At 40.3% G+C, this 24,503-nt stretch overlaps 1 protein-coding gene across 6 annotated transcripts in view; it reads left to right on the top strand.

Moving 5' to 3' along the window:
- C2CD3 (C2 domain containing 3 centriole elongation regulator) overlaps positions 1-24,503 on the top strand; it is a 159,139-nt gene that overhangs the window by 86,843 nt on the left and 47,793 nt on the right. For all 6 annotated transcript variants that reach the window (XM_019036804.4, XM_055356775.2, XM_019036805.4 and 3 more), the window contains 2 exons: positions 5,782-6,384; positions 9,874-10,221. In XM_019036804.4, the coding sequence (XP_018892349.4) occupies positions 5,782-6,384; positions 9,874-10,221 (951 nt within the window). The remainder of the gene's footprint in view (positions 1-5,781; positions 6,385-9,873; positions 10,222-24,503) is intronic.

Raw genomic sequence — 24,503 nt, 5'->3', positions numbered from 1 at the left:
TGGCTAACATGGTGAAACCCCGTTTCTTTTTTCTTTTTCTTTTTCTTTTTTTTTTTTTATTATTATACTTTAAGTTCTAGGGTACACGTGCACAACATGCAGGTTTGTTACATAGGTATATGTGTGCCATGTTGGTTTGCTGCACCCATTAACTCGTCATTTACATTAGGTATTTCTCCTAATGCTATCCCTCCCCCTGCCCTCCACCCCATGACAGGCCCTGGGGTGTAATGTTCCCCGCCGTGTGTCCAAGTGTTCTCATTGTTCAATTCCCACCTATGAGTAAGAACATGCGGTGTCTAGTTTTCTGTCCTTGTGATAGTTTGCTCAGAATGATGGTTTCCAGCTGCATCCATGTCCCTACAAAGGACATGAACTCATCCCTTTCTATGGCTGCATAGTATTCCATGGCTTAATCCAGTCTGTCATTGATGGACATTTGGGTTGGTTCCAAGTCTTTGCTATTGTGAATAGTGCCGCAATAAACATACATATGCATGTGTCTTTATAGTAGCATGATTTATAATCCTTTGGGTATATACCCAGTAATGGGATGGCTGGGTCAAATGGTAATTCTAGTTCCAGATCCTTGAGGAATCGCCACACTGTCTTCCACAGTGGCTGAACTAGTTTACACTCCCACCAACAGTGTAAAAGCATTCCTATTTCTACACATCCTCTCCAGTACCTGTTGTTTCCTGACTTTTTAATGATCTCCATTCTAATTGGCGTGAGATGGTATCTCATTGTGGTTTTGATTTGCATTTCTCTAATGACCAGTGATGATGAGCATTTTTTCATGTGTCTGTTGGCTGCATAAATGTCTTCTTTTGAGAAGTGTCTGTTCATATCCTTTGCCGACTTTTTGATGAGGTTATTTGTTTTTTTCTTGTAAATTTGTTTAAGTTATTTATAGATTCTGGATATTAGCCCTTTGTCAGATGGGTAGATTGTAAAAATTTTCTTCCATTCTGTAGGTTGCCTGTTCACTCTAATGGTAGGTTCTTTTGCTGTGCAGAAGCTCTTTAGTTTAATTAGATACCATTTGTCAATTTTGGCTTTTGTTGCCATTGCTTTTGTTGTTTTAGTCATGAAGTCCTTGCCCATGCCTATGTCCTGAATGGTATTGCCTATGTTTTCTTCTAGGGTTTTTATGGTTCCAGGTCTAACATTTAAGTCTTTAATCCATCTTGAATTAATTTTTGTATAAGGTGTAAGGAAGGGATCCAGTTTCAGCTTTCTACATATGGCTAGCCAGTTTTCCCAGCACCGTTTATTAAATAGGGAATCCTTTCCCCATTTCTTGTTTTTGTCAGGTTTGTCAAAGATCAGATGGTTGTAGATGTGTGGTGTTATTTCTGAGGCCTCTGTTCTGTTCTATTGGTCAATATATCTGTTTTGGTACCAGTACCATGCTGTTTTGGTTACTGTAGCCTTGTAGTATAGTTTGAAGTCAGGTAGCGTGATGCCTCCAGCTTTGTTCTTTTTGCTTAGGATTGTCTTGGCAATGCGGGCTCTTTTTTTGGTTCCATATGAACTTTAAAGTAGTTTTTTCCAATTCTGTGAAGAAAGTCATTGGTAGCTTGATGGGGATGGCATTGAATCTATAAATTATCTTGGGCAGTATGGCCATTTTCACAATATTGATTCTTCCTATCCATGAGCATGGAATGTTCTTCCATTTGTTTGTGTCCTCTTTTATTTCGTTAAGCAGTGGTTTGTAGTTCTCCTTGAAGAGGTCCTTCATGTCCCTTGTAAGTTGGATTCCTAGTTATTTTATTCCCTTTGGGGGAGGGACAGGGGGGCGAATCCAGCAGCTTATCAAAAAGCTTATCCACCATGATCAAGTTGGCTTCATCCCTGGGATGCAAGGCTGGTTCAACATATGCAAATCAATAAACATAATCCATCACATAAACAGAACCAATGACAAAAACCACATGATTATCTCAATAGATGCAGAAAAGGCCTTTGACAAAATTCAACAGCCCTTCATGCTAAAAACTCTCAATAAACTATTGATGGAACATATCTCATAATAATAAGAGGTATTTATGATAAACCCACAGTCAGCCGGGTGCAGTGGCTCACACCTGTAATCCCAGCACTTTGGGAGGCCGAGGTGGGCGGATCACAGGGTCAGGAGATTGAGACCATCCTGGCTAACAAGGTGAAACCCCATCTCTACTAAAAATACAGAAAATTAGCTGGGCGTGGTAGCAGGCGCCTGTGGTCCCAGCTACTCCGGGGGCTGAGGCAGGAGAATGGTGTGAACCCGGGAGGCGGAGTATTTAGAGATCGCACCACTGCACTCCAGCCTGGGCGACAGACCGAGACTCCGTCTCGAAAAAAAAAAAAAAAAAAAAAATACCCACAGCCAGTATCATACTGAATGGGCGAGAACTGGAAGCATTCCCTTTGAAAACTGGCACAAGACAGGGATGCCCTCTCTCACCATTCCTTTTCAACATAGTGTTGGAAGTTCTGGCCAGGGCAATCAGGCAAGAGAAAGAAATAAAGGATGTTCAATTAGGAAAAGAGGAAGTCAAATTGTCCCTGTTTGCAGATGACATGATTATATATTTAGAAAAAAAACCCCATCATCTCAGCCCAAAATCTCCTTAAGCTGATAAGCAACTTCAGCAAAGTCTCAGGATACAAAATCAATGTGCAAAAATCACAAGCATTGCTATACACCAATAACAGACAAACAGAGAGCCAAATCATGAGTGAACTCCCTTTCTTGAAACATTTTAAGTCTTCTCCTGATCGTTCTGAAGTTCTTCTAATAAAACAAAGAAGCTCAAGACATTGTACTATCATCCTTCTCTAAGAAAGATGGTGGTGATGATGATGATGATGATGGTGATGATGATGATGATGAAGAATATGGCAATATCCATTACATTATGTAGCACTTTGTAAAATATTTTCTCAGATCTTGTTTGAGCTTCATGATAACCCTGACAGGTAAGGATATAGGATCTTATTATTTTCATTTGACACATGAGAAAACTTAAAGAGATTAAGTGGTTTGCCAAAACCACATACCTGGTGAGTGGCAGGACCTGAAATGAAATCCAGATTCACTCATTATTTTTCCCTATTTTTTCTCTCACTGAAGAAGGAATAAGGATATGGGATAAATGCCCCCCAAAATAGACACAACCACCAAGGCAGTCTGGAAATACTGATCCCATCCTACTTAACTAGTAACTGGGTGACCTTGACCAAGTGATTTGACCTCTCTGAGCCCCCATTTTCTTATCTTGTGGGATGGATACAGTTAATCCTGACAAGTCTACAAGGTAGGAATTCATTAAATTGGTTATATAAAGTACCTGACACATAGTAGGTGTGCAGTAAGTGTAGGTTTTCCTTCTGTTGTCAATCTTCCTGCCTAGGATTGTGTAATCTAGTTTGCAGAATTCTGTCACACATCTCCCAATTTTATTATGAGTTAGTATTTGAGCACTACCCTAATAAACAGGTACTGTGTATGTGCCTGCCAGAGAGAAGTCTGCACAAGTTGATATGGGATTCAAATCTCCCTTCTGTCACTTACTATTTGTGATCTAAAGAAAGTTACTTCATCTTTCAGATCCATGGTTTCCTCATCTGTAATGGAAATAGTAAGATCTATTTCACAAGACTATTAAAGCATTTAATAAAATCTTACATGTGAAAGATCTTGGCACAGGGCTAGGCACGTAGGACACCTCAATTTCCTTCCTTCTATAACTTAGCTACAGTTTGAGAGAACAAGCACCATCTGGGAAATCACATCTCTGTGAATTAAAATTAACCCCTTGGATATAAACCTTTTAGATAATTAAGGATATATCATTTCTCTTTGTTCTAAAGTGAGCACTCTATTTTGTTTTTTCCTACCTATAACCTCAATTGTAGAATCGCAAAGCTAAAGTAACCATCTAATAATCTGTGCAGTTCTTAAACACTGAAATGGCGTGAAATTTTGTGTCTACACATATTTGTTTATTTTGGGGGGCATAATAGCTTTCATTTGAGCCAAAAGGGTCTGTGGCCAAAAAAATGTTAAGAACCATTAAGCTGTGGGGAAACATAATCTTAGAGCCAAAGCCCTAGGCTCTTAGACTATCAAGCCGAAAAAGAGCCTTAGAGATCAAAATTTTCAGCCTCCTCATTTCACAGAGAAAAACTAAGAACAAGAATGCCCAGAAAAGTTAAATACCTGTCCAAAAGTCATAAAACCTTAAGTAATCTTCAGCAAATTAATCTCAATAAGCCTAAATCTTCTCATTTGTAAAATATACTTAGTAAAACGTTTCTCAGAAAATTGCTGTGAATATTATCATTCCACAATGTTTTATATAATGCCAAAATCTGAAAGACCCTGAAAATAGAACTTTTTTAACTCATTGAGGAGCCAAATCTGACCTCAGCTGATATGAGACTTCGGCAACTGCCTATTTATGTAAACTTTTATTAAAACACACTGTGCCCATTAATTTACATATTGTCTGTGGCCACTTTATTACCACAGTATCCCAGTTGAGTAGCTGCAGTAGAGACCATATGGCCCACAAAGCCTAAAATCTTTACTATCTGTGAGCCCTGATATATAATATTATATAATATTCAGTTTATGTACTTTATTACCTTTCTAAAACCTGAGAAATTCTAAATTCAGAAATAAATCTGGCCTTAAAGGTTTCAGATAAGATAGTGTGAACCTATACTAGGTGGAATGTAGACTTTAGAGCCAGCTAGACCTGGAGTCAAATTCTAGCTCTCTTACTTGGTAGCAGTAATAAGTTGGACAGGTCTCTGAGCTTCCACTTTCTCATCTGTAAAGTAAGGATTATTATCCCATTTAGTCCTCAGAACTTCTCAGGGTTATCAGAGGAATTAAATGAATTAATATCTGTAAAGGGCTAGCAGAATTTCTGACACATACTAGATATTTAATAAAGAATAGTTTTTGGCCAGGTGCAGTGGCTCACTCCTGTAGTCCCAAAACCTTGGGAAGCCAAGGTGCAAGTATCACTTGAGGCCATGAGTTCAAGACCAGCCTGGGTATCACAACACGACCCTATCTCTACAAAAACAAACAAACAAACCCACAAACCTTTTTTTGGAAAATGGCCAGGTGTGGTAGCACACGCATATAGTCCTATATTCTCAGGAGGCTGAGGCAGGAGAATGACTTGAGCCCAGGAGTTCAAAGTTACAGGTGACACTGCACTGCAGCCTGGGCAACAGAGAAAGATTTTGAAATCTAGCCACCTGGTCCTTGGTATGTGTTCTCTAAGTGCCGATTCCCTTGGTAGAAGACTTGGGTCTAGACCCCAGATCTCTTTTGACCCCTGCCTTTTCTGTTGCACTCATAGTACCATAAACATTTCACACTTTTAAAGCACTTCTCTCTCAAAGCTCTTTCTAAACCATTATCTCATTGGACAATCATAACAACTTTGGGAGACAGCACTAGCATCAGTTTTCCAATTTGTGAGGTAAGGAAACCAAATCTGAGAGAAATTAATGGCTTGTTCATAATAAACCACTAGTTCTATCCATAGCCAGAGAGAACTCAGATCTTCAAACTCCTAGCCTTTGTTCTTCCCATCTAATCTCATTGCCTCTCAATGGTCAGATGAACATAAACTCCAACTCACTGTGGGTATGTTTTCTGTTCTGTCTTGAGCCAGGATGATAGGACACTATGGGATGGAGAGTAAGTAACTTGTTTTTTGTTTACTTTTAAGACTATAATTGAGAATCTTTCTTTTCTCCCGTAAGGGATCACAGGATGGTATCCTATCGTTTTACCAGAAGACGGGGGCCTACCTCATGGCCTGGAGCTCATGCAGAAGATCGTGGGTGGTCTGGAGCTTTCGGTTTCCTTCACGCATCGTGGAGATAGAGAACGGGTGTTGGAAGCTGCTGAGCATTTGGGCTGGAGCTTTGAGAACAGCCTGAAAGATTTTGTCAGAATGGATGAAGGGGAGCCAGCCACTGTCACCATCTCCACCCCAAGGCTGTGGCTGCCCATCCATTGTGTGCTGCTTGCTGGCCACAACCACATTCATAAGAATACATATTGCTACCTTCGCTACAAGTTCTATGATCATGAAGCCTTTTGGACCCCTCTCAAGAAGCCTAAGGAATCTGTAAACAAAAAGCAGTTTATGGTCACTTTCAAGGCATCCAAAAGAGCAGAAGTCACCAGGGGCCCATCACTGCTTTGGTACTTCAGGGAGGAGAGGCTAGAGATCCAAGTGTGGCGAGCTTATGGCAATGACAGTGTGGAGAGACCCCATCAGACAGACAGCTGGATTGGCTCAGCCTATGTGGACCTGGCCAGACTTGGGGAGAGGTCAGCGAGGACACTAACTGTCAGTGGTAAGTGAGGAGCCTGATTCAACTCTTGTAGTTTGAGCACCTGCTCTGTGTCAAACACTAGGCGAGACACTCTGTCAGACATTACTTTACTTGACCCTCCCAGCAATCCTGTGAGATAGGTATTATACCCATTTTACATTCATAAAAAAGGAGGCTCAGAGAGATTGAGTTACCTGCCCAGGGTCACAGACTAGTAAGTGTTCCTTCCATTATTGCATGCTGAAAGATTAATAATAATTTAGCAGTGCTTCTTGTAACTAAAGAGACTATATATATATATATATATATATATATATATATATATATATATATACTGTAAGTTCTGGGGTACATGTGGAGAATGTGCAGTTTTATTACATAGGTATACATGTGCCATGGTGGTTTGCTGCACCCATCAACCTGTCACCTACATTAGGTATTTTTCCTAATGCTATCCCACCTCTAGCCTCCCACCCCCTAACAGGCCCCGGTGTATGATGTTCCCCTCCCTGTGTCCATGTGTTCTCATTGTTCACCTCCCACTTATGAGTGAGAACATGCGGTGTTTGGTTTTCTGTTCTTGTTTGCTCAGAATGATGGTTTCCAGGCTTCATCCATGTCCCTGCAAAGGACATGAACTCATCCCTAAAGAGATTGTTTTTAAAGTTCCACTGCCTACTTAAGAAAGGGTGTTACCTCATTCCAGTACTGTGGTGGGGTCAACATACGTCGAAGAATTGGCTCTGAACTTCATAGCACTAGAGTACATCCAAACTCATCGGATTTTTGCATTTAACATAGTGCTTAGAACATTGTTAACACTTATGAAATAATGAATGAATTTAGGGAACTACTTGTAATCACATATATAAGAGCCTATCTGATCATCTAGAATGCTAGTTTATTAATTATATGGAAAAGCATACCTACTGAGGGGACCAGGGTATTCTTCCTCTCTGGTCACCACATCTTGGAACCATAAAGAAAATCTATATGGTAATAAACAGAGCAGAAAAGAAAAGGGTAACATTTTGCAGGTGGCATTTTTGTGCTGGGTGCTTTTCTTTCAAACATTTGTTTAGTACTTGTTACATATGCTTGGATCTGGGAATTCAAAGATGAGTAAGAACTAGTTCCTAACCTTAAAAAGTTTACAGTCTAATAGGAGAATACAGTAGTAAGTAAATAATTACAATGAAGCATCAGAACTATGAAAAAGGTATTCTTGGTGCTATGGGAACGCAGGGACACGACACCTCTAAGGATAGCATCTCAGTGAAAGTGATACTTGACCTGAGTTTCAAAGGATGTAGGTATAAGTCAAGGAAAGGGGGAAAGAGAGATATTCTAAAGAAGGGAACAGCATGGGTCAAAGTACAGGAGAATGAAGCAGTTTGATAGATTTTGGGGACTGTAGTAATTTCAGACAGCTGCATGTTAGGATACATAGATTGGGAAGTGATTAGAGATGAAGCTAGGGAGGTAGGCAGGAGTACTGTGTTGAAAGCCTTCTCTTCTCAGCCGAAGTTTGGACTTTTTTCCTGAGAATTATGGAAAACTAGCACAATGGTTTCTGAATACAAGAGGAGGGTATAGCTTTGCATTTAGAAAAATAAAGCTAGTGACTGTAGTTAAGATGAATTAGAGATAGCCAGACTAGATTCTTTACAAATATGATCTTTATTCAGCTTAACATTGCTGTCCAGTTAGTTGTTATTTCCCCCACTCTACAGTCAAAGAAACTGAGTCATGACCCTTTGTTAGCCCTATTAGCCCTGTGCTCTGACCCTGTTGTTGAGTGGGTGGACCAGGCTAGAGGAGAACTGAGTGTATCTAGGTGATCATCCCAAATTCTCTGGTTCTTTCTGGACCTAACAGGTGTAAATCTGGCTCTGTTGAGCACATCAGATGCCATGTGCTCTGTTTTATCTGGGCAGGCCTAGAGTGCCTTTGAAGGCAAAGGGACTACAGAAAATGTCTTTGAAGTGAACCAAGTTCACTTAAACTAAAGTTTATAAAGACAGGCTTTTAGCTTCATTCTGCTGAAGAAAGTAGGTTTAGGACACTGAATATAGATCTAAGTATAGGAACTCAAGCACAAATACTTCTTTTTATTGAGTGCTACCAAAGGTAGTATTTAGCTTTTCAGATCATCCGTTTCTCTCATACTTCTCCATATCCCTCTTGTCTGAGCTTTTTATCCTCTTGTGCAAGGGTCTTATACAAGGCATGTCATTTGATGTGTTTGTTGAATGCGTCAAGCCATCCATCCAACCTTACTTCCATGTTTTATTCATTTTCCTGAGGATAAGGATTTAACTGTGTTGCTTTTGGGTGTCTTCCCACCTGTAATGACCTGCCCTTATTTTCCTTTGATAATCATAATAATTTACACATTGCTTTGAGAAGAAAACTGGTTATCTAAAACAGGAAAGGTTTCATATTATTGCCATCTATGAATCAGTTAACTCCATTTTCCTGAATTGAAGTGAGTCTAATGAAGCAAACTTTGAGATTCAGAAGGAACTATTAGTTCCTTCTGTTTTATAAATCTCATTTTAATATTCAGCAAGTTAGTAAAATTCAAGTCTCTGGGCTCAAATCTGCCACTTACTGCCAGAGTGATGTTGGCAGTTTATTTAACTCCTCTGAGATTCTGGCTTATGAAAAACACTCAACAAATATTAACTCCCTTATATTTATTTCTGGTCTCCTGCTAACCTCCTACTTCCCCCCACCCCCCCAAAATATCGCCAGAACCCTAGTGAAACATAGCTAAATTGAGTGTCAAGACAGCCTCCTGATAGGGAGAAGGTCGAAAAACAGGAGCCCATGAGACACGAGGAAGAGAAAATAGACCACTCTTGATTTCATCAAATCTTAGACTTCTCTAAGTCTTGTTGCCTCTCAGCGCATGAATCCCTTCCCCAACAGCTCTGCCTGGTAGTCATTTGGCTTTGGCTTTAAATCAGAGCTCTTACTATTTTCATTACTTTTGTTTGTTTGTTTTATTTTGTTTTGTTTTTTGAGACAGAGTCTTGCTCTGTCACCCAGGCTGGAGTGCAGTGGCGCAGTCATGGCTCACTGCATCCTCAACCTCCTGGGCTCAGGTGATCCTCCCACCTTAGCCTCCTGAGTAGCTGGGACTGCAGACACACACCACCATGCTCAGCTAATTTTTGTGTTTTTTGTAGAGATAGGGTTTTACCATGTTGCCCAAACTCTTGAACTCCTGGACTCAAGCAATTTGCCCACTTCAGTCTCCCAACGTGCCGGGATTACAGGTGTGAGCCACCACACTCAGCCTTCTTTTCATTATTGAAGATAGTTAGGGCAGGGTAAAAGTTTTCATGTTTTCTACCAGCTTCATAGTTTCTTTTGCAAATTGGTGTATTGGGGTTTGTAGACCTTTCAAAGGAGAAAGGACCACAGCACCCTCAGTGAGTATTTCCTCCAAGCTTGGTCTTGGTTCCTGCTTGACTAGCCTTATTCTTCTCCATCTTCTTTTAGGTGTGTATCCTCTGTTTGGACGAAATGCTTCCAACCTCTCAGGAGCTGCCTTGCGAGTTCATGTGGTTCTTTCCTCTCTTTCCTCACACCTTGAGCCCACTCATGAGCTGGACTCCATGGACTGCAGCAGCCACAGTGAGTCTGAGCAGCTCCCCAGAAGGAATGATGAGGTCCAGCTCTCTCCACCAGAAGTCATCTCCTGCCACCAGAAGTCTCCTGCCTCCACCCAGGTCCCCTGCAGCAGCACCACAGCTGAAGTCTGCCTGACCCAGGAGGGCCCTGCTGAGTTGGATGGAACGTTTGCAGTCAGCATCCTAGTAGAAAGAGCAATGCACTTGAGCTTGAAAGGTATGCTCTCCTCACCTACCCAGGAGCATGTCTAACTCTTCAGGGTGTGCTCCTTTCTTCACAAATCTTTCAAATCATGGCAGGATCTGTTAATTATCTCAACTGATAAATATTTATTTCTCAAGCCTAAAGGTTTAAGCAACATGAAAGCTTTTCTGAACTTGTTGCATATCGTAAATTCCCCAGTCCAGCCACCTGAGTATCAACCTAGATAGATACTTCTCTTTTCCTTATCCATTGTCAAATCATCAGATCCCTAACTTGTTCTTTCTTAAATTTCTCAGATTTCTTCCTTCTGCATTCCTGCCAATTCAGGCCTTCCTAATGCACCTAGGGCCAGGTGTTTTTAACATTGGGTCCTTAAACATCCAAGGGATCTGTGAAAAGTTCAAACTCCGGGTTAGTGGCCTTGGATAGGAAAATAATTACATCTTTATTTTTAGCAACCTCTAGCTAAAATTTAACATATTTCCTCTCATTATGAATATAGGCAGTAGGTCCTAGTAATAGTACCTGTGATATTGTCAACAATAGAAATCACAGGTATTTCCATATCACATCATTATTGCAGATATCTTAGAATATCACTTATAACTATGATTTCTTTGAAATTACAATAGTTAGGGGGGTTTTTTTGTTTGTTTTGATTTTTTTTTTTTTTTTTTTTGAAACAAAGTCTTGCTCTGTCGCCCAGGCTGCAGTGCAGTGGCACGATTTCGGCTCACTGCAACCTCCACCTCCCAGCTTCAAGCAATTCTCCCGCCTCAGCCTCCTGAGTAGCTGGGATTACAGGCTTGTGCCACCACTCCTGGCTAATTTTTGTATTTTTAGTAGAGATGTGGTTTCACCATGTTGGCCAGGCTGATCTCGAACTCCTGACCTCAAGTGATCCACCCACCTCAGCCTCTCAAAGTGCTGGGAGTACAGACGTGAGCCACTGTGCCAGACCTACAATAGTTATTACCTATAGTTAGACCTTGTTACTGAAGCACATATATTACTATATCACAAAGTTCTTTTAGTTTTGATAACTCTATGTAAATATAATTGGATTTCTCTGTAATCCTATGTGTTTTACATTATGCATTTTAAAGAAACACTGTTGAAAGAAGAGGCCCATAGACCTTGCCAGATTGCCAGAGTCCATGGCACAAAGAATTCCTGCCCTACCTTTATTCAGCATTGTAATCTCCTAAAATTTCCCCTTTGCCGTCACCCTTCTCTTTTGCCTGGCTACTTCCAGCTCCTCTCTTCAGACCCAGCTCAGGCATCACCATTTCCTGGAGGGCTTTCCCAGTATAAAGGCCCCCTTCTATTTGCTCCCCTGGCACTTTGCCCCTATATCATATCATATGTCACACAGTACTGCATTTGTTTCCATGGTTTTCTTTTCAACTAGATATGAACTGTTCAAAAGCAAAGACCTCATCTCATTTGTTCATTCATCATGCATTCATTTATTTTACAACAAAACTTACTGTATTTGCTACATGCTAAGCCCTGTCCTTGGTGCCAGGGATAAAACAGTAAAAAAGAAAGACAGACAAAAATTGTGCCCTATGGAGATTACATTCTAGTAGGAATATATTTATCCCTGTGTCCCTAGCCAATAAATTGTGTGTGTACATATGTGTGACTTTGAGCAAGGTATTCTTTCTCTCTGTCTTGAATTTCTCATCTGTAAATGGCTGTGATTAACAATGTTCAGGTGTGGTGTCTATGAGAGCCAGTCAACCATGGCCTTATGAATCCAGAAAGTTTCAATATACATCATTTGATTCAGATTTGACCTCTCTGTTTGGCTCCTGTCATCTCTGTATTGGTGTCTCTCAAACTGTGCCATGTGTCCTTACTACTTTGGAACAGAAACAAAACCTGTGCTCATAGTAACTATTATTTATCTCTCATTCCTACTCCTCCCCGTTTATACTACCAACAGCCATTACTCCTGGGATTATAAGCTTCCATAATGATCCTTGATGTTCTCATCCATTTCAGCCATTGTGTATCAGAAACCTTGAAACATTCTATCTCAGGACAAAGTCTTCTTCAAGTGCAGTGTGAATCACAAAATTGAACAATTTTTACTTGTTCTTAAAGAAAAAAAAAATTTTTCTGCCCCACCAAAGCAGCCATTTTTGACAAATTTTTTTTAAAGACCAAAAAAATCAATAGATGAATGAGTTTAAGGAAAGTATTAAAAAGCTTCTTTTATTTTTGGAAAGATTTTTTTTGTAGTTGCATTGAAAATAAAATTTAATATACAAAAGATATGGTATATGTTACATTTTAGGAGAATTCCCATATTGTTAAAAAAAAAAGCAAAATATACTTATAAATTTTCAATGAGACAGTGAATTACAGTTTTATAATATCACTTGGCAAAATTTTATAATAATTTATTGAGCATCATCTGCTGTGTGCTGAGTTCTATTCTAGTCTTTGTACATTAATTATGGGTTAGGTATCCCAAATCCAAAAGCACCAACTTGGTGCTCAAAGGAAGTGCTCATAGGAGTATATCAGGTTTCAGATTTTCAGATTTGGCATACTGAATAAGTATAATGCAGATATTACAAAATCTGAAATACCTCTTGCCCCAAGCATTTCAGATCAGGGTTATTCCCTGTATCCCCTTTAATCCTTGCCACGAGCAGGATTGTAGTTTGAAGAGATTACAATACATAATCATTTCACAAATGAGGAGACCGAAGTTCAAAAAGGTAAAATGACCTGAAGTTACATAGTTAATGCGCTCTGCAGAGCCAGATGGGCAGGTCTATACTCAAAGAGACAATGGGCAGATCTCTATACTATAGGTCTACACTCTATGCTCAGCACAGTGCCTGACTGACACATAAATGTCTGTGGGAGGAAGGACTGCATGGGCTTATCACTGCAGGGTGGAAATCAGGATACAACAGTGACGTCTGGAAAGTCAGATGTCTACCCTATGCTTGCCTTGACCTGGCTAAACAGAAAGAGGCTAAATAACAAGTGATTTACAGGTCTGCAACTCTTGCCAGAAATGTGAGAGGCGTTATGTCTCATATTCATAAAACAGGAGGACATTATGTTTGCTTTGCTGCATCATGAAGATCACAGTGCTGGGATAAACAAACAACACACAGTCCCTGTCCCCAAGGAACAGACAGCCTAATGGAGAGACATGTTAACATTTTTAGTACAGAGGAATAAACGATATGAAAGAGGAAAGCTGTGGGGAGGTGGATGTGGTAGTATAGGAAAACTTTGAGAACACAGAGGGCATTTTTTTGCTAATGGGGTGGTCAGGGCAGGCTTCCAAGTATTGGTGTCACTTTAGCCTACTCTTGAAGGAGGAGGAGCAAGTTTGCTGAATGAAAGAGGAGAAAGGCATTCTAATGAGAAGAAACAGCATGCTCAAAAGCTTGGTAGTATGAGAGAATGGGACATTGGCCAAAAAAAGGTCATTAAATGTGAGTAAAAGGTAGTGAGAAATGGGGCTGGAAAGACTAATTAGGCTACATAGGCAGCATTTTGTATGCTACATGACTGACACTGCAGGTGAGATGAAACCAACAAAGTCTTAATCTGTGGAGAGACAAGGTCATATTTGTTGACCAGACATGAAATCTTGGTGGCAGTATGAAAAAGATACTGGAGAATACCGAAAGCAGCAATCACTGAGAGGGCCGTCACATTAGTTCAAGTTCTGAAGCCTAAACAAGCAAGGTGGCAGCAAGAATGGAGAACAGGCGACAGAAACTTTCTGGTAGGAGACCATGATTCTACACTCTGTACTTCTGACTTTCCTCTTGCCTTAATAGTGTTCTCAGAGTGTCTGTCCTTTTTATGCCTTGGAAGCTCTTTCTTAAGGAAGGAAATGAGTGGTTCCTTCATGCAAACCTTTATGCAGAGGATTCACAAACAGCCCCGAATTAGGAGCTTTGCCTTCAGCAAAGCTTAGTTCTGAAGCAGCTCTGAAATGGTCTGTGGTCACCACTGTAGTCCTGGTTCTGAAAATAAAAGAACTTCTTGGATACTTTTGTTAGAAAAAGCTCTGAGGAACCTTCGGTTAAGATCAGCTTCAATACTCTTAAGGTTTGTATACTTATATTAGACAAAACAGGTATTTCTAGCCCTGTTTTACAAATGAGACAAATAAGGAACAGAGAGGTAAAATGATTTGAAGTAGCATAAGTTATACTCAGTAAAAAATAAAATCAGCTTCAATATTATCAACTTTTAGAGGCATTCTTTAGCCCATCAAGGCAGAGTTCAGGACACCTCTGGGTTCCCATGTGCTTTTAGCATAGTCTTTATCTTATTGGGTTGTAATTATCTGTCTGTGTTTGTCTCCCGCAGATCAAGAATCAAATCTGACTCACCTTGTACAGGTGTGACACAGAGGAGGTGTCAGCTAATGTTAGCTTAATACACCTGCTGGGCTAAGTTTTTATTAACATAAAAAACTGGACATTGCTTAAGGGGGAAGTTTCCATCCATTCACTCCAGGCCAAAGGGAGAGCGCTTCTCTTAACCAGATGGAGATAATTAGAATGATTGCAATGGAAAAAAATCTAAAGTAGGAGTCAGGAAACCTTCGTGGTTCTTCTAAATGCTAGTTAACCAGGTATGTGATGAGCAAGCCACTTCTCTGTTCCTTGGTTGCCTTATTTTTATAATAGGGATAGAGATGCCTATCTTATGCGATTTTCAGAGACGTTATCAGCACAACTTTAGTGTGTAAGAAAACAGTGTGCAAGCTATAACGCACTATCTAAATATGAGAAGTTGTTATTTTAATCTCACTGAAACAATTACACGTTTCTTGATGCATAAAATTCTTAAATGGCATAACTGGTTCACCTCAGGTCTTCTTAACTGCTCTCAATGTGTGTCCCAACCCTGTGGGGGGTATAGCAGCCTTCTTTTGGGCTGCTTCCAAAAGTATTTCAGAACTTGACCTTTTTCAGAATGTAAACAGGCCCAGATGAATTTCCACCTACAAGAGGAGAGCCAGAGAAACCTGATAGACCTGCTCTCCCAAGCTGATTTCTTTTTCGCCCACCTGTTTGGCTAAAAGGAATGTGTCTGTTCAAGACTAAATAAGGAACTATCTTCTTCCAAAGTCAAAATAGTTTTGTTTCAAGGCCTTTAGCAAATAGTAGCTTTAAAAATAAACTGGAGGATGGCCGGACGCAGTGGCTTACGCCTGTAATCCCAACACTTTGGGAGGCTGAGGCTGACAGATCACTTGAGGTCAGGAGTTCAAAACCAGCCTGGCCAACATGGTGAAACCCTTTCTCTACTAAAAATACAAAAATTAGCTGAGCGCAAGCCTGCAATTCCAGCTACTCAGGAGGCTGAGGCAGGAGAATCACTTGAACCCAGGAGGTGGAGGCTGCAGTGAGCCGAGATCGTGCCTCTGCACTCCAGCCTGGGCAACAGAGTGAGTGAGACTCCTTCTCAAAAAATAAATAAATAAATAAATAAACCAGAGGGATGGGGGTAGTGCCATGAGAGATGTGAACAAGGTTGATATATATCTAGAATTAGAATTTTGCTGTGGAAGGTGGTTTGAGAGCACTTATTTCTGATGAGAAAACTGAGGCCCAGTTAGCCAGAATGAAGTGGTGTATCCAATATGTCACACTAAAGCAATGGCAGACTACATTGGAACCTAGGTGTCCTGCCTCTAGGAACAGTGATTGGTCCTCTGTGCTGATCTTCCTCAGAGCTTTCTTGAGAAGATGTTGCTATCTTCTGTGGGTATGTACTGCAAGCAGACAAGGCAACTCCTCTCTCTAACCCTGGGCAACTATCTGTAGACAAAGGGCAGTGGGAAGTCAGCAAACATTTAATAAGGGCCTTGGGAATACTCTGTGCATTCAAAGAGCTCTCAGTCTAGTGAGGGAAACACAGATTATTATACAATATGTGAGAGCTGCTGTGGTAGAGCCAGGTTATCTCTTCCTAATTGTGAGGATTTATGACATTTTATTGGAAGAAATTAGTTGAAGCTTAAGACCGAAAAAGGAAAATGGGAGAAAGAATGAGAGATGAAAGCTATATCAGGCAGAAGAAACGGAACCCACTCCAGCCATTTTAAGCAGAGAGGAGTTTAATATAGAATATTAAGGTACTTTAAGTCATTAGAAGGGCTAGAGGAGTGAGCTCTAGGCTAAACTTTTAGGAGGGAACAACTAAATCTTTTAAGTTCAGAATACAGTGCCAAAACTGAAATCTAAGAATCAGAAGCTCTCGTCATAGCCATTGCCACAGGGCCTCTCTGCACCCAGGGACCAAATGCTAGATCAAAAAACACAATGTCTCTACATCATCATCCTTGTTATTAGCAAAAGCAGAAGGAAAAGAAAGATGTCCTCTGCCTCCCGCCTGCCTTCCAGATCTTTTGTGAGGGCATCCGATTGGTAGAGGCCAATTTGCATCCATACCCTAGCTGCAAAAGAGTCCGAGAAGTGTAGCTTTTAATGCTTCCAATCTGTACAATAAAGGAGTACAATGCAATAAAAGTAGGTGGGGGTGGATGCTCAGCAAGTCAATCCGCATAAATACTGTTCAGTTTCACTAAAATAAAACTTTTAAGAAGATAGCTCACTGGGTATTATTAGTGATATTTTATACATTTACATTAGTAATATGAATACTATTTTATTGATTTCCATTAACTGATTTTTTGCCTACTACCATTAAATTAGAATTGCCTTTCCCTGTTCTTTCAAAAATATGCTTGTAACTCCTACTTCTTCCCTTGACTAGCCTTAAAAAATTTTTTTCTTTAATATGCTTGTAAACTGGTTTGGCCAAGTTGTAGCCAGTGATTATTTTGTTTTGTTGTTTTGCTCCTCATATAGTTCTCTATATCTTTAATGCTTTCCCGGTTCTAAGGCTCCTCTGCCTTTTTCCAGGTTCAGCCTTTTTCCAGGTCCTGCTTTGTTGGCAACTTGTACATGCCTCAGTTCTCTCCTGCTTTGTGGACGCCACTAGATCTTCCTTCCAAGGCTAGCATTTCTCTTCAGTTCTCCTTCCCAAGCTTCCTCACAAAATCTCCATTCTCTTTTCTCTTCCCATCACCCAGTTTCTTTCTTTATTATTTCCAGTACAAATGACTGAAAAAGTAATGTCATCTGGTCTGGTTTTGTGCCCTGGGTGCTAGAAGTCACAAGATTAAATAATAGCATGTCAATTTTTTAACCAATATTTGGGAACAGAAATGCTGTTTTTCATTTATACATTTCAGATACAAATATGGTTGTATTATGGAATATAATATAAAACCTTCATGAATTTCTAAAATGAAAGACAAGCCTGCTAGTAGATGTTATGCTTATTGTAGTTGTTTTAAGGCAACAGGGATTCCTACACTTCAGAGTTTAATGTTTACTCTTCTCTGAATCATTGTTACTTTGGTGGGAAAGTTTGAAAAGAATTTGGTCTATGACATGGTGCTGTAAATTCTTCTACTTGTGGACTAATTTTGGTGACCATTTTTCTGTCTCTGCAGTCTCTTAAGCAGATTGACTATGATGCATGTCACATTCAAGTTTAATTGTGTAATAAAACAGTTTTCTTTCTGTTAAAAAAAAAAAAAGAATTGGTCTAATGGAAATTCTTTACGTTGAGGAAAACATATCAAAGCAAAGCTGTAGCTACTTTTCTTTCCCTGAAAGAAATTTTAAGTTGGAAGCTCTAACTGGGGTTATAAAGTTCAGTGTTGCACCTAGAGAGGCTTGTCAGAGTGGATGGAACTAGAACCTGTCTTTTAAAGACTACTTGTTAAATGTTTTTTTTTCTTTCTTTCTTTCTTTTTGACTTTTTTTTTTATACTTTGAGTTCTAGGGTACATGTGCACAACGTGCAGGTTTGTTACATATGTGTGCAGATTTGTTACATATGTATACATGTGCCATGTTGGTGTGCTGCACCCATTAACTCGTCATTTACATTAGGTATATCTCCTAACACTATCCCTCCCCCCTCCCCCAACCCCACGACAGGCCCCAGTGTGTGATGTTCCCCTTCCTGTGTCCAAGTGTTCTCATTGTTCAAGTCCCACCTGTGAGTGAGAACATGCGGTGTTTGGTTTTCTGTCCTTGAGATAGTTTGCTCAGAATGATGGTTTCTAGCTTCATCCATGTCCCTACAAAGGACACGAACTCATCCTTTCTTATGGCTTCATAGTATTCCATGGTGTATCTGTGCCACATTTTCTATTTTATTTTTTATTATACTTTAAGTTCTAGGGTACATGTGCACAACGTGCAGGTTTGTTACATATGTATACATGTGCCATGTTGGTGTGCTGCACCCGTTAACTCATCATTTACTTTGGGTATATCTCCTAATGCTATCCCTCCCCCCTCCCCCCACCCCACGACAGGCCCTGGTGTGTGATGTTCCCCTTCCTGTGTCCAAGTGTTCTCATTGTTCAATTCCCACCTATGAGTGAAAACATGCGGTGTTTGGTTTTTTTGTTCTTGGGATAGTTTGCTGAGAATGATGGTTTCCAGCTTCATCCATGTCCTTACAAAGGACATGAACTCATCCTTTTTTATGGCTGCATAGTATTCCATGGTGTATATGTGCCACATTTTCTTAATCCAGTCTATCGTTGATGGACATGTGGGTTGGTTCCAAGTCTTTGCTATTGTGAATAGTGCCACAATAAACATACGTGTGCATGTGTCTTTATAGCAGCATGATTTATAATTCTTTGGGTATATACCCAGTAATGGGATGGCTGGGTCAAATGGTATTTCTAGTTCTAGATCCTTGAGGAATCGCCACACTGTCTTCCACAATAGTTGAACTAGTTTATAGTCCCACCAACAGTGTGAAAGTGTTCCAGTTTCTCCACACCCTCCCCAGCACCTGTTGTTTCCTGACTTTTTAATGATCGCCATTCTAACTGGTGTGAGATGGTATCTCACTGTGGTTTTGATTTGCATTTCTCTGACGGCCAGTGATGATGAGTTTTTTTCATGTGTCTGTTGGCTGCATAAATGTCTTCTTTTGAGAAGTGTCTGTTCATATCCTTTGCCCACTTTTTGATGGGGTTGTTTGATTTTTTCTTGTAACTTTAAGTTCTTTGTAGATTCTGGATATTAGCCGTTTGTCAGATGGGTAGATTGTAAAAATTTTCTCCCATTCTGTAGGTTGCCTGTTCACTCTGATGGTAGTTTCTTCTGCTGTACAAAAGCTCTTTAGTTTAATTAGATCCCATTTGTCAATTTTGTCTTTTGTTGCCATTGCTTTTGGTGTTTTAGACATGAAGTCCTTGCCTATGGCCTGAATGGTATTGTCGAGGTTTTCTTCTAGGGTTTTTATGGTTTTAGGTCTAACATTTAAGTCTTTAATCCATCTTGAATTAATTTTTGTATAAGGTGTAAGAAAGGGATTCAGTTTCAGCTTTCTACATATGGCTAGCCAGTTTTCCCAGCACCATTTATTAAATAGGGAATCCTTTTCCCATTTCTTGTTTTTGTCAGGTTTGTCAAAGATCAGATGGTTGTAGATGTGTGGTATTATTTCCGAGGGCTCTATTCTGTTCCATTGGTCTATATCTCTGTTTTGGTACCAGTACCATGCTGTTTTGGTTACTGTAGCCTTGTAGTATAGTTTGAAGTCAGGTAGCATGATGCCTCCAGCTTTGTTCTTTTGGCGTAGGATTGTCTTGGCAGTGCGGGCTCTTTTTTGATTCCATATGAACTTTAAAGTAGTTTTTTCCAATTCTGTGAAGAAAGTCATTGGTAGCTTGATGTGGATGGCATTGAATCTATAAATTACCTTGGGCAGTATGGCCATTTTCACGATATTGATTCTTCCTATCTATGATCATGGAATATTCTTCCATTTGATTGTGTCCTCTTTTATTTCATTGAGCAATGGTTTGTAGTTCTCCTTGAAGAGGTCCTTCACATCCCTTGTAAGTTGGATTCCTAGGTATTTTATTCTCTTTGAAGCAATTGTGAATGGGAATTCACTCATGACTTGGCTCTCTGTTTGTTTTTGATGTGTAGGAATGCTTGTGATTTTTGCACATTGATTTTGTATTCTGAGACTTTGCTGAAGTTGCTTATAGGGACATGGATGAAACTGGAAACCATCATTCTCAGCAAACTATCGCAAGGACAAAAAACCAAACACCACATGTTCTCACTTATAGGTGGGAATTGAACAATGAGAACACATGGACACAGGAAGGGGAACATCACACTCCGGGGACTGTTGTGGGGTGGGATGGGGGAGGGATAGCATTAGGAGATATACCTAATGCTAAATGACGAGTTAATGGGTGCAGCACACCAAAATGGCACATGTATACACATGTAACAAACCTGCACATTGTGCACATGTACCCTAAAACTTAAAGTATAATAATAATAAAATTTAAAAAAGAGAGATTTTGGGCTGAGACAATGGGGTTTTCTAAATATACAATCATGTCATCTGCAAACAGGGACAATTTGACTTCCCCTTTTCGTAATTGAATATTTCTTTCTCTTGCCTGATTGCCCTGGCCAGAACTTACAACACTATGTTGAATAGGAGTGGTGAGAGAGGGCATCCCTGTCTTGTGCCAGTTTTCAAAGGGAATGCTTTCAGTTTTTGCCCATTCAGATGATATTGGCTGTGGGTTTGTCATAAATAGCTCTTATTTTGAGATACGCCCCATCAATACCTAGTTTATTGAGAGTTTTTAGCATGAAGGGCTGTTGAATTTTGTCAAAGGCCTTTTCTGCATCTATTGAGATAATCATGTGGTTTTTGTCTTTGGTTCTGTTTATATGATGGATTACGTTTATTGATTTGCATATGTTGAAGCAGCCTTGCATCCCAGGGATGGAGCCAACTTGATCATGGTGGATAAGCTTTTTGATGTGCTGCTGGATTCGGTTTGCCAGTATTTTATTGAGGATTTTTGCATTGATGTTCATCAGGGATATTGGTCTAAAATTCTCTTTTTCTGTTGTGTTTCTGCCAGGCTTTGGTATCAGTATGATGTTGGCCTCATAAAATGAATTAGGGAGGATTCCCTCTTTTTCTATTGATTGGAATAGTTTCAGAAGGAATAGTACCAGCTCCTCTTTGTACCTCTGGTAGATGCGGCTGTGAATCCATCTGGTCCTGGATGTTTTTGGTTGGTAGGCTATTAATTATTGCCTCAATTTCAGAACCTGTTATTGGTCTATTCAAGGATTCAACTTCTTCCTGGTTTAGTCTTGGGAGGGTGTATGTGTCCAGGAATTTATCCATTTCTTCTAGATTTTCTAGTTTATTTGTGTAGAGATGCTTATAGTATTCTCTGATGGTAGTTTGTATTTCTGTGGGATGAGTAGTGAGTTTTTTATTGTGTCTATTTGATTCTTCTCTCTTTTCTTCTTTATTAGTCTTGCTAGTGGTCTGTCAATTTTGTTGATCTTTTCAAAAAACCAGCTCCTGGATTCATTGGTTTTTTTTTTTGAAGGGTTTTTTGTGTCTCTATCTCCTTCAATTCTGCTCTGATCTTAGTTATTTCTTCCCTTCTGCTAGCTTTTGAGTGTGTTTGCTCTTGCTTCTCTAGTTCTTTTAATTGTGATGTTAGGGTGTCAATTTTAGATCTTTCCTGCTTTCTCTTGTGGGCATTTAGTGCTATAAATTTCCCTCTACACACTGCTTTAAATGTGTCCCAGAGATTCTGGTATGTTGTGTCTTTGTTCTCATTGGTTTCAAAGAACATCTTTATTTCTGCCTTCATTTCGTTATCTACCCAGTAGTCATTCAGGAGCAGGTTGTTCAGTTTCCATGTAGTAGTTGAGCAGTTTTGAGTGAGTTTCTTAATCCTGAGTTCTAGTTTGATTGCACTGTGGTCTGAGAGACAGTTTGTTGTAATTTCTGTTGCTTTACATTTGCCAAGGAGTGCTTTACTTCCAACTATGTGGTCAATTTTAGAATAAGTGTGATGTGGTGCTGAGAAGAATGTATATTCTGTTGATTTGGGGTGGAGAGTTCTGTAGCTGTCTATTAGGTCTGCTTGGTGCAGAGCTGAGTTCAATTCCTGGATATCCTTGGTAACTTTCTGTCTTGTTGATCTGTCTAATGTTGACAGTAGGATGTTAAACTCTCCTATTATTATTGTGTGGGAGTCTAAGTCTCTTTGTAGATCTCTAAGGACTTGCTTTATGAATCTGAGTGCTCCTGTATTGGGTGCATATATATTTAGGATAGTTAGCTCTTCTTGTTGAATTGATCCCTTTACCATTATGTAATGGTCTTCTTTGTCTCTTTTGATCTTTGTTGGTTTAAAGTCTGTTTTATCAGAGACTAGGATTGCAACCCCTGCTTTTTTTTTGTTTTCCATTTGCTTGGTAGATCTTCCTCCATCCCTTTATTTTGAGCCTGTATGTGTCTCTGCAGGTGAGATGGGTCTCCTGAATACAGCACACTGATGGGTCTTGACTCTTTATCCAGTTTGCCAGTCTGTGTCTTTTAATTGGAGCATTTAGCCCATTTACATTTAAAGTTAATATTGTTAATGTGTGAATTTGATCCTGTCATTATGATGTTAGCTGATTATTTTGCTCGTTAGTCGATGCAGTTTCTTCCTAGCATTGATGGCCTTTACAATTTGGCATGTTTTTGGAGCGGCCAGTACTGGTTGTTCCTTTCCATGTTTAGTACTTCCTTCAGGAGCTCTTGTAAGGCAGGCCTGGTGGTGACAAAAATCTCTCAGCATTTGTCTCTGCAGGATTTCATTTCACTTTCACTTATGAAGCTCAGTTTGACTGGATATGAAATTCTGGGTTGAAAATTCTTTTCTTTGAGAATGTTGAATATTGGCCCCCACTCTCTTCTGGCTTGTAGAGTTTCAGCCGAGAGATCTGCTGTTAGTCTGTTGGGCTTCCCTTTGTGGGTAACCCAACCTTTCTCTCTGGCTGCCCTTAACATTTTTTCCTTCATTTCAACTTTGGTGAATCTGACAATTATGTGTCTTGGAGTTGCTCTTCTTGCGGAGTATCTTTGTGGCATTCTCTGTATTTCCTGAATTTGAATGTTGGCCTGCCTCACTAGGTTGGGGAAGTTCTCCTGGATAATATTCTGAAGAGTGTTTTCCAACTTGGTTCCATTCTGCCCGTCACTTTCAGGTACAGCAGTCAGATGTAGACTTGGTCTTTTCACATAGTCCCATATTTCTTGGAGGCTTTGTTCATTTCTTTTTACTCTAAACTTCTCTACTCGCTTCATTTCATTCATTTGATCTTCAATCACTGATACCCTTTCTTCCACTTGATCAAATGGGCTACTGAAGGTTGTGCACGCATCACATAGTTCTCGTGCCATGGTTTTCAGCTCCATCAGGTCATTTAAGGACTTCTCCACACTGTTTATTCTAGTTAGTCAGTCGTCTAATCTTTTTTCAAGGTTTTTAGCTTCTTTGCAATGGGTTTGAACATCCTCCTTTAGCTCGGAAAAGTTTGTTATTACTGATGGTCTGAAGCCTTCTTCTCTCAACTCATCAGAGTCATTCTCCATCCAACTTTGTTCCATTGCTGGCGAAGAGCTGTGTTCCTTTGGAGGAGAAGAGGCGCTCTGATTTTTAGAATTTTCAGCTTTTCTGCTCTGGTTTCTCCCCATCTTTGTGGTTTTATCTACCTTTGGTCTTTGATGATGGTGACGTCCAGATGGGGTTTTGGTGTGGATGTCCTTTCTGTTTGTTAGTTTTCCTTCTAACTTTCAGGACCCTCAGCTGCAGTTCTGTTAGAAATTTGCTGGAGGTCCACTCCAGACCCTGTTTGCCTGGGTATCACCAGCGGAGGCTGCAGAACAGCAAATATTGCAGAACAGCAGATGTTGCTGCCTGATCCTTCCTCCAGAAGCTTCGTCTCAAAGGGGCACCCAGCTGTATGGGTGTCAGTCAGCCCCTACTGGGAGGTGTCTCCCAGTTAGGCTACTCGGGGGTCAGGGACCCACTTGAGGAGGCAGTCTGTCCGTTCTCAGATCTCAAACTCCGTGCTGGGAGAACCACTACTCTCTTCAAAGCTGTCAGACAGGGACGTTTAAGTCTGCAGAAGTTTCTGTTGCCTTTTATTCAGCTATGCCCTGCCCCCAGAGGTGGAGTCTACAGAGGCAGGCAAGCCTCCTTGAGCTGCAATGGGCTCCACCCAGTTCGAGCTTCCCAGCTGCTTTGTTTACCTACTCAAGCCTCAGCAATGGTGGACATCCTTCCCCCAGCCTCACTGCCACCTTGCAGTTCGATCTCAGACTGCTGTGTTAGCAGTGAGCGAGGCTCCATGGGT

The sequence above is a fragment of the Gorilla gorilla genome, chromosome 9 (genome assembly GCF_029281585.2).
Source record: "Gorilla gorilla gorilla isolate KB3781 chromosome 9, NHGRI_mGorGor1-v2.1_pri, whole genome shotgun sequence".
Lineage (NCBI taxonomy): Eukaryota > Metazoa > Chordata > Mammalia > Primates > Hominidae > Gorilla > Gorilla gorilla.
This window is presented reverse-complemented; position numbering and strand designations above follow the sequence as displayed.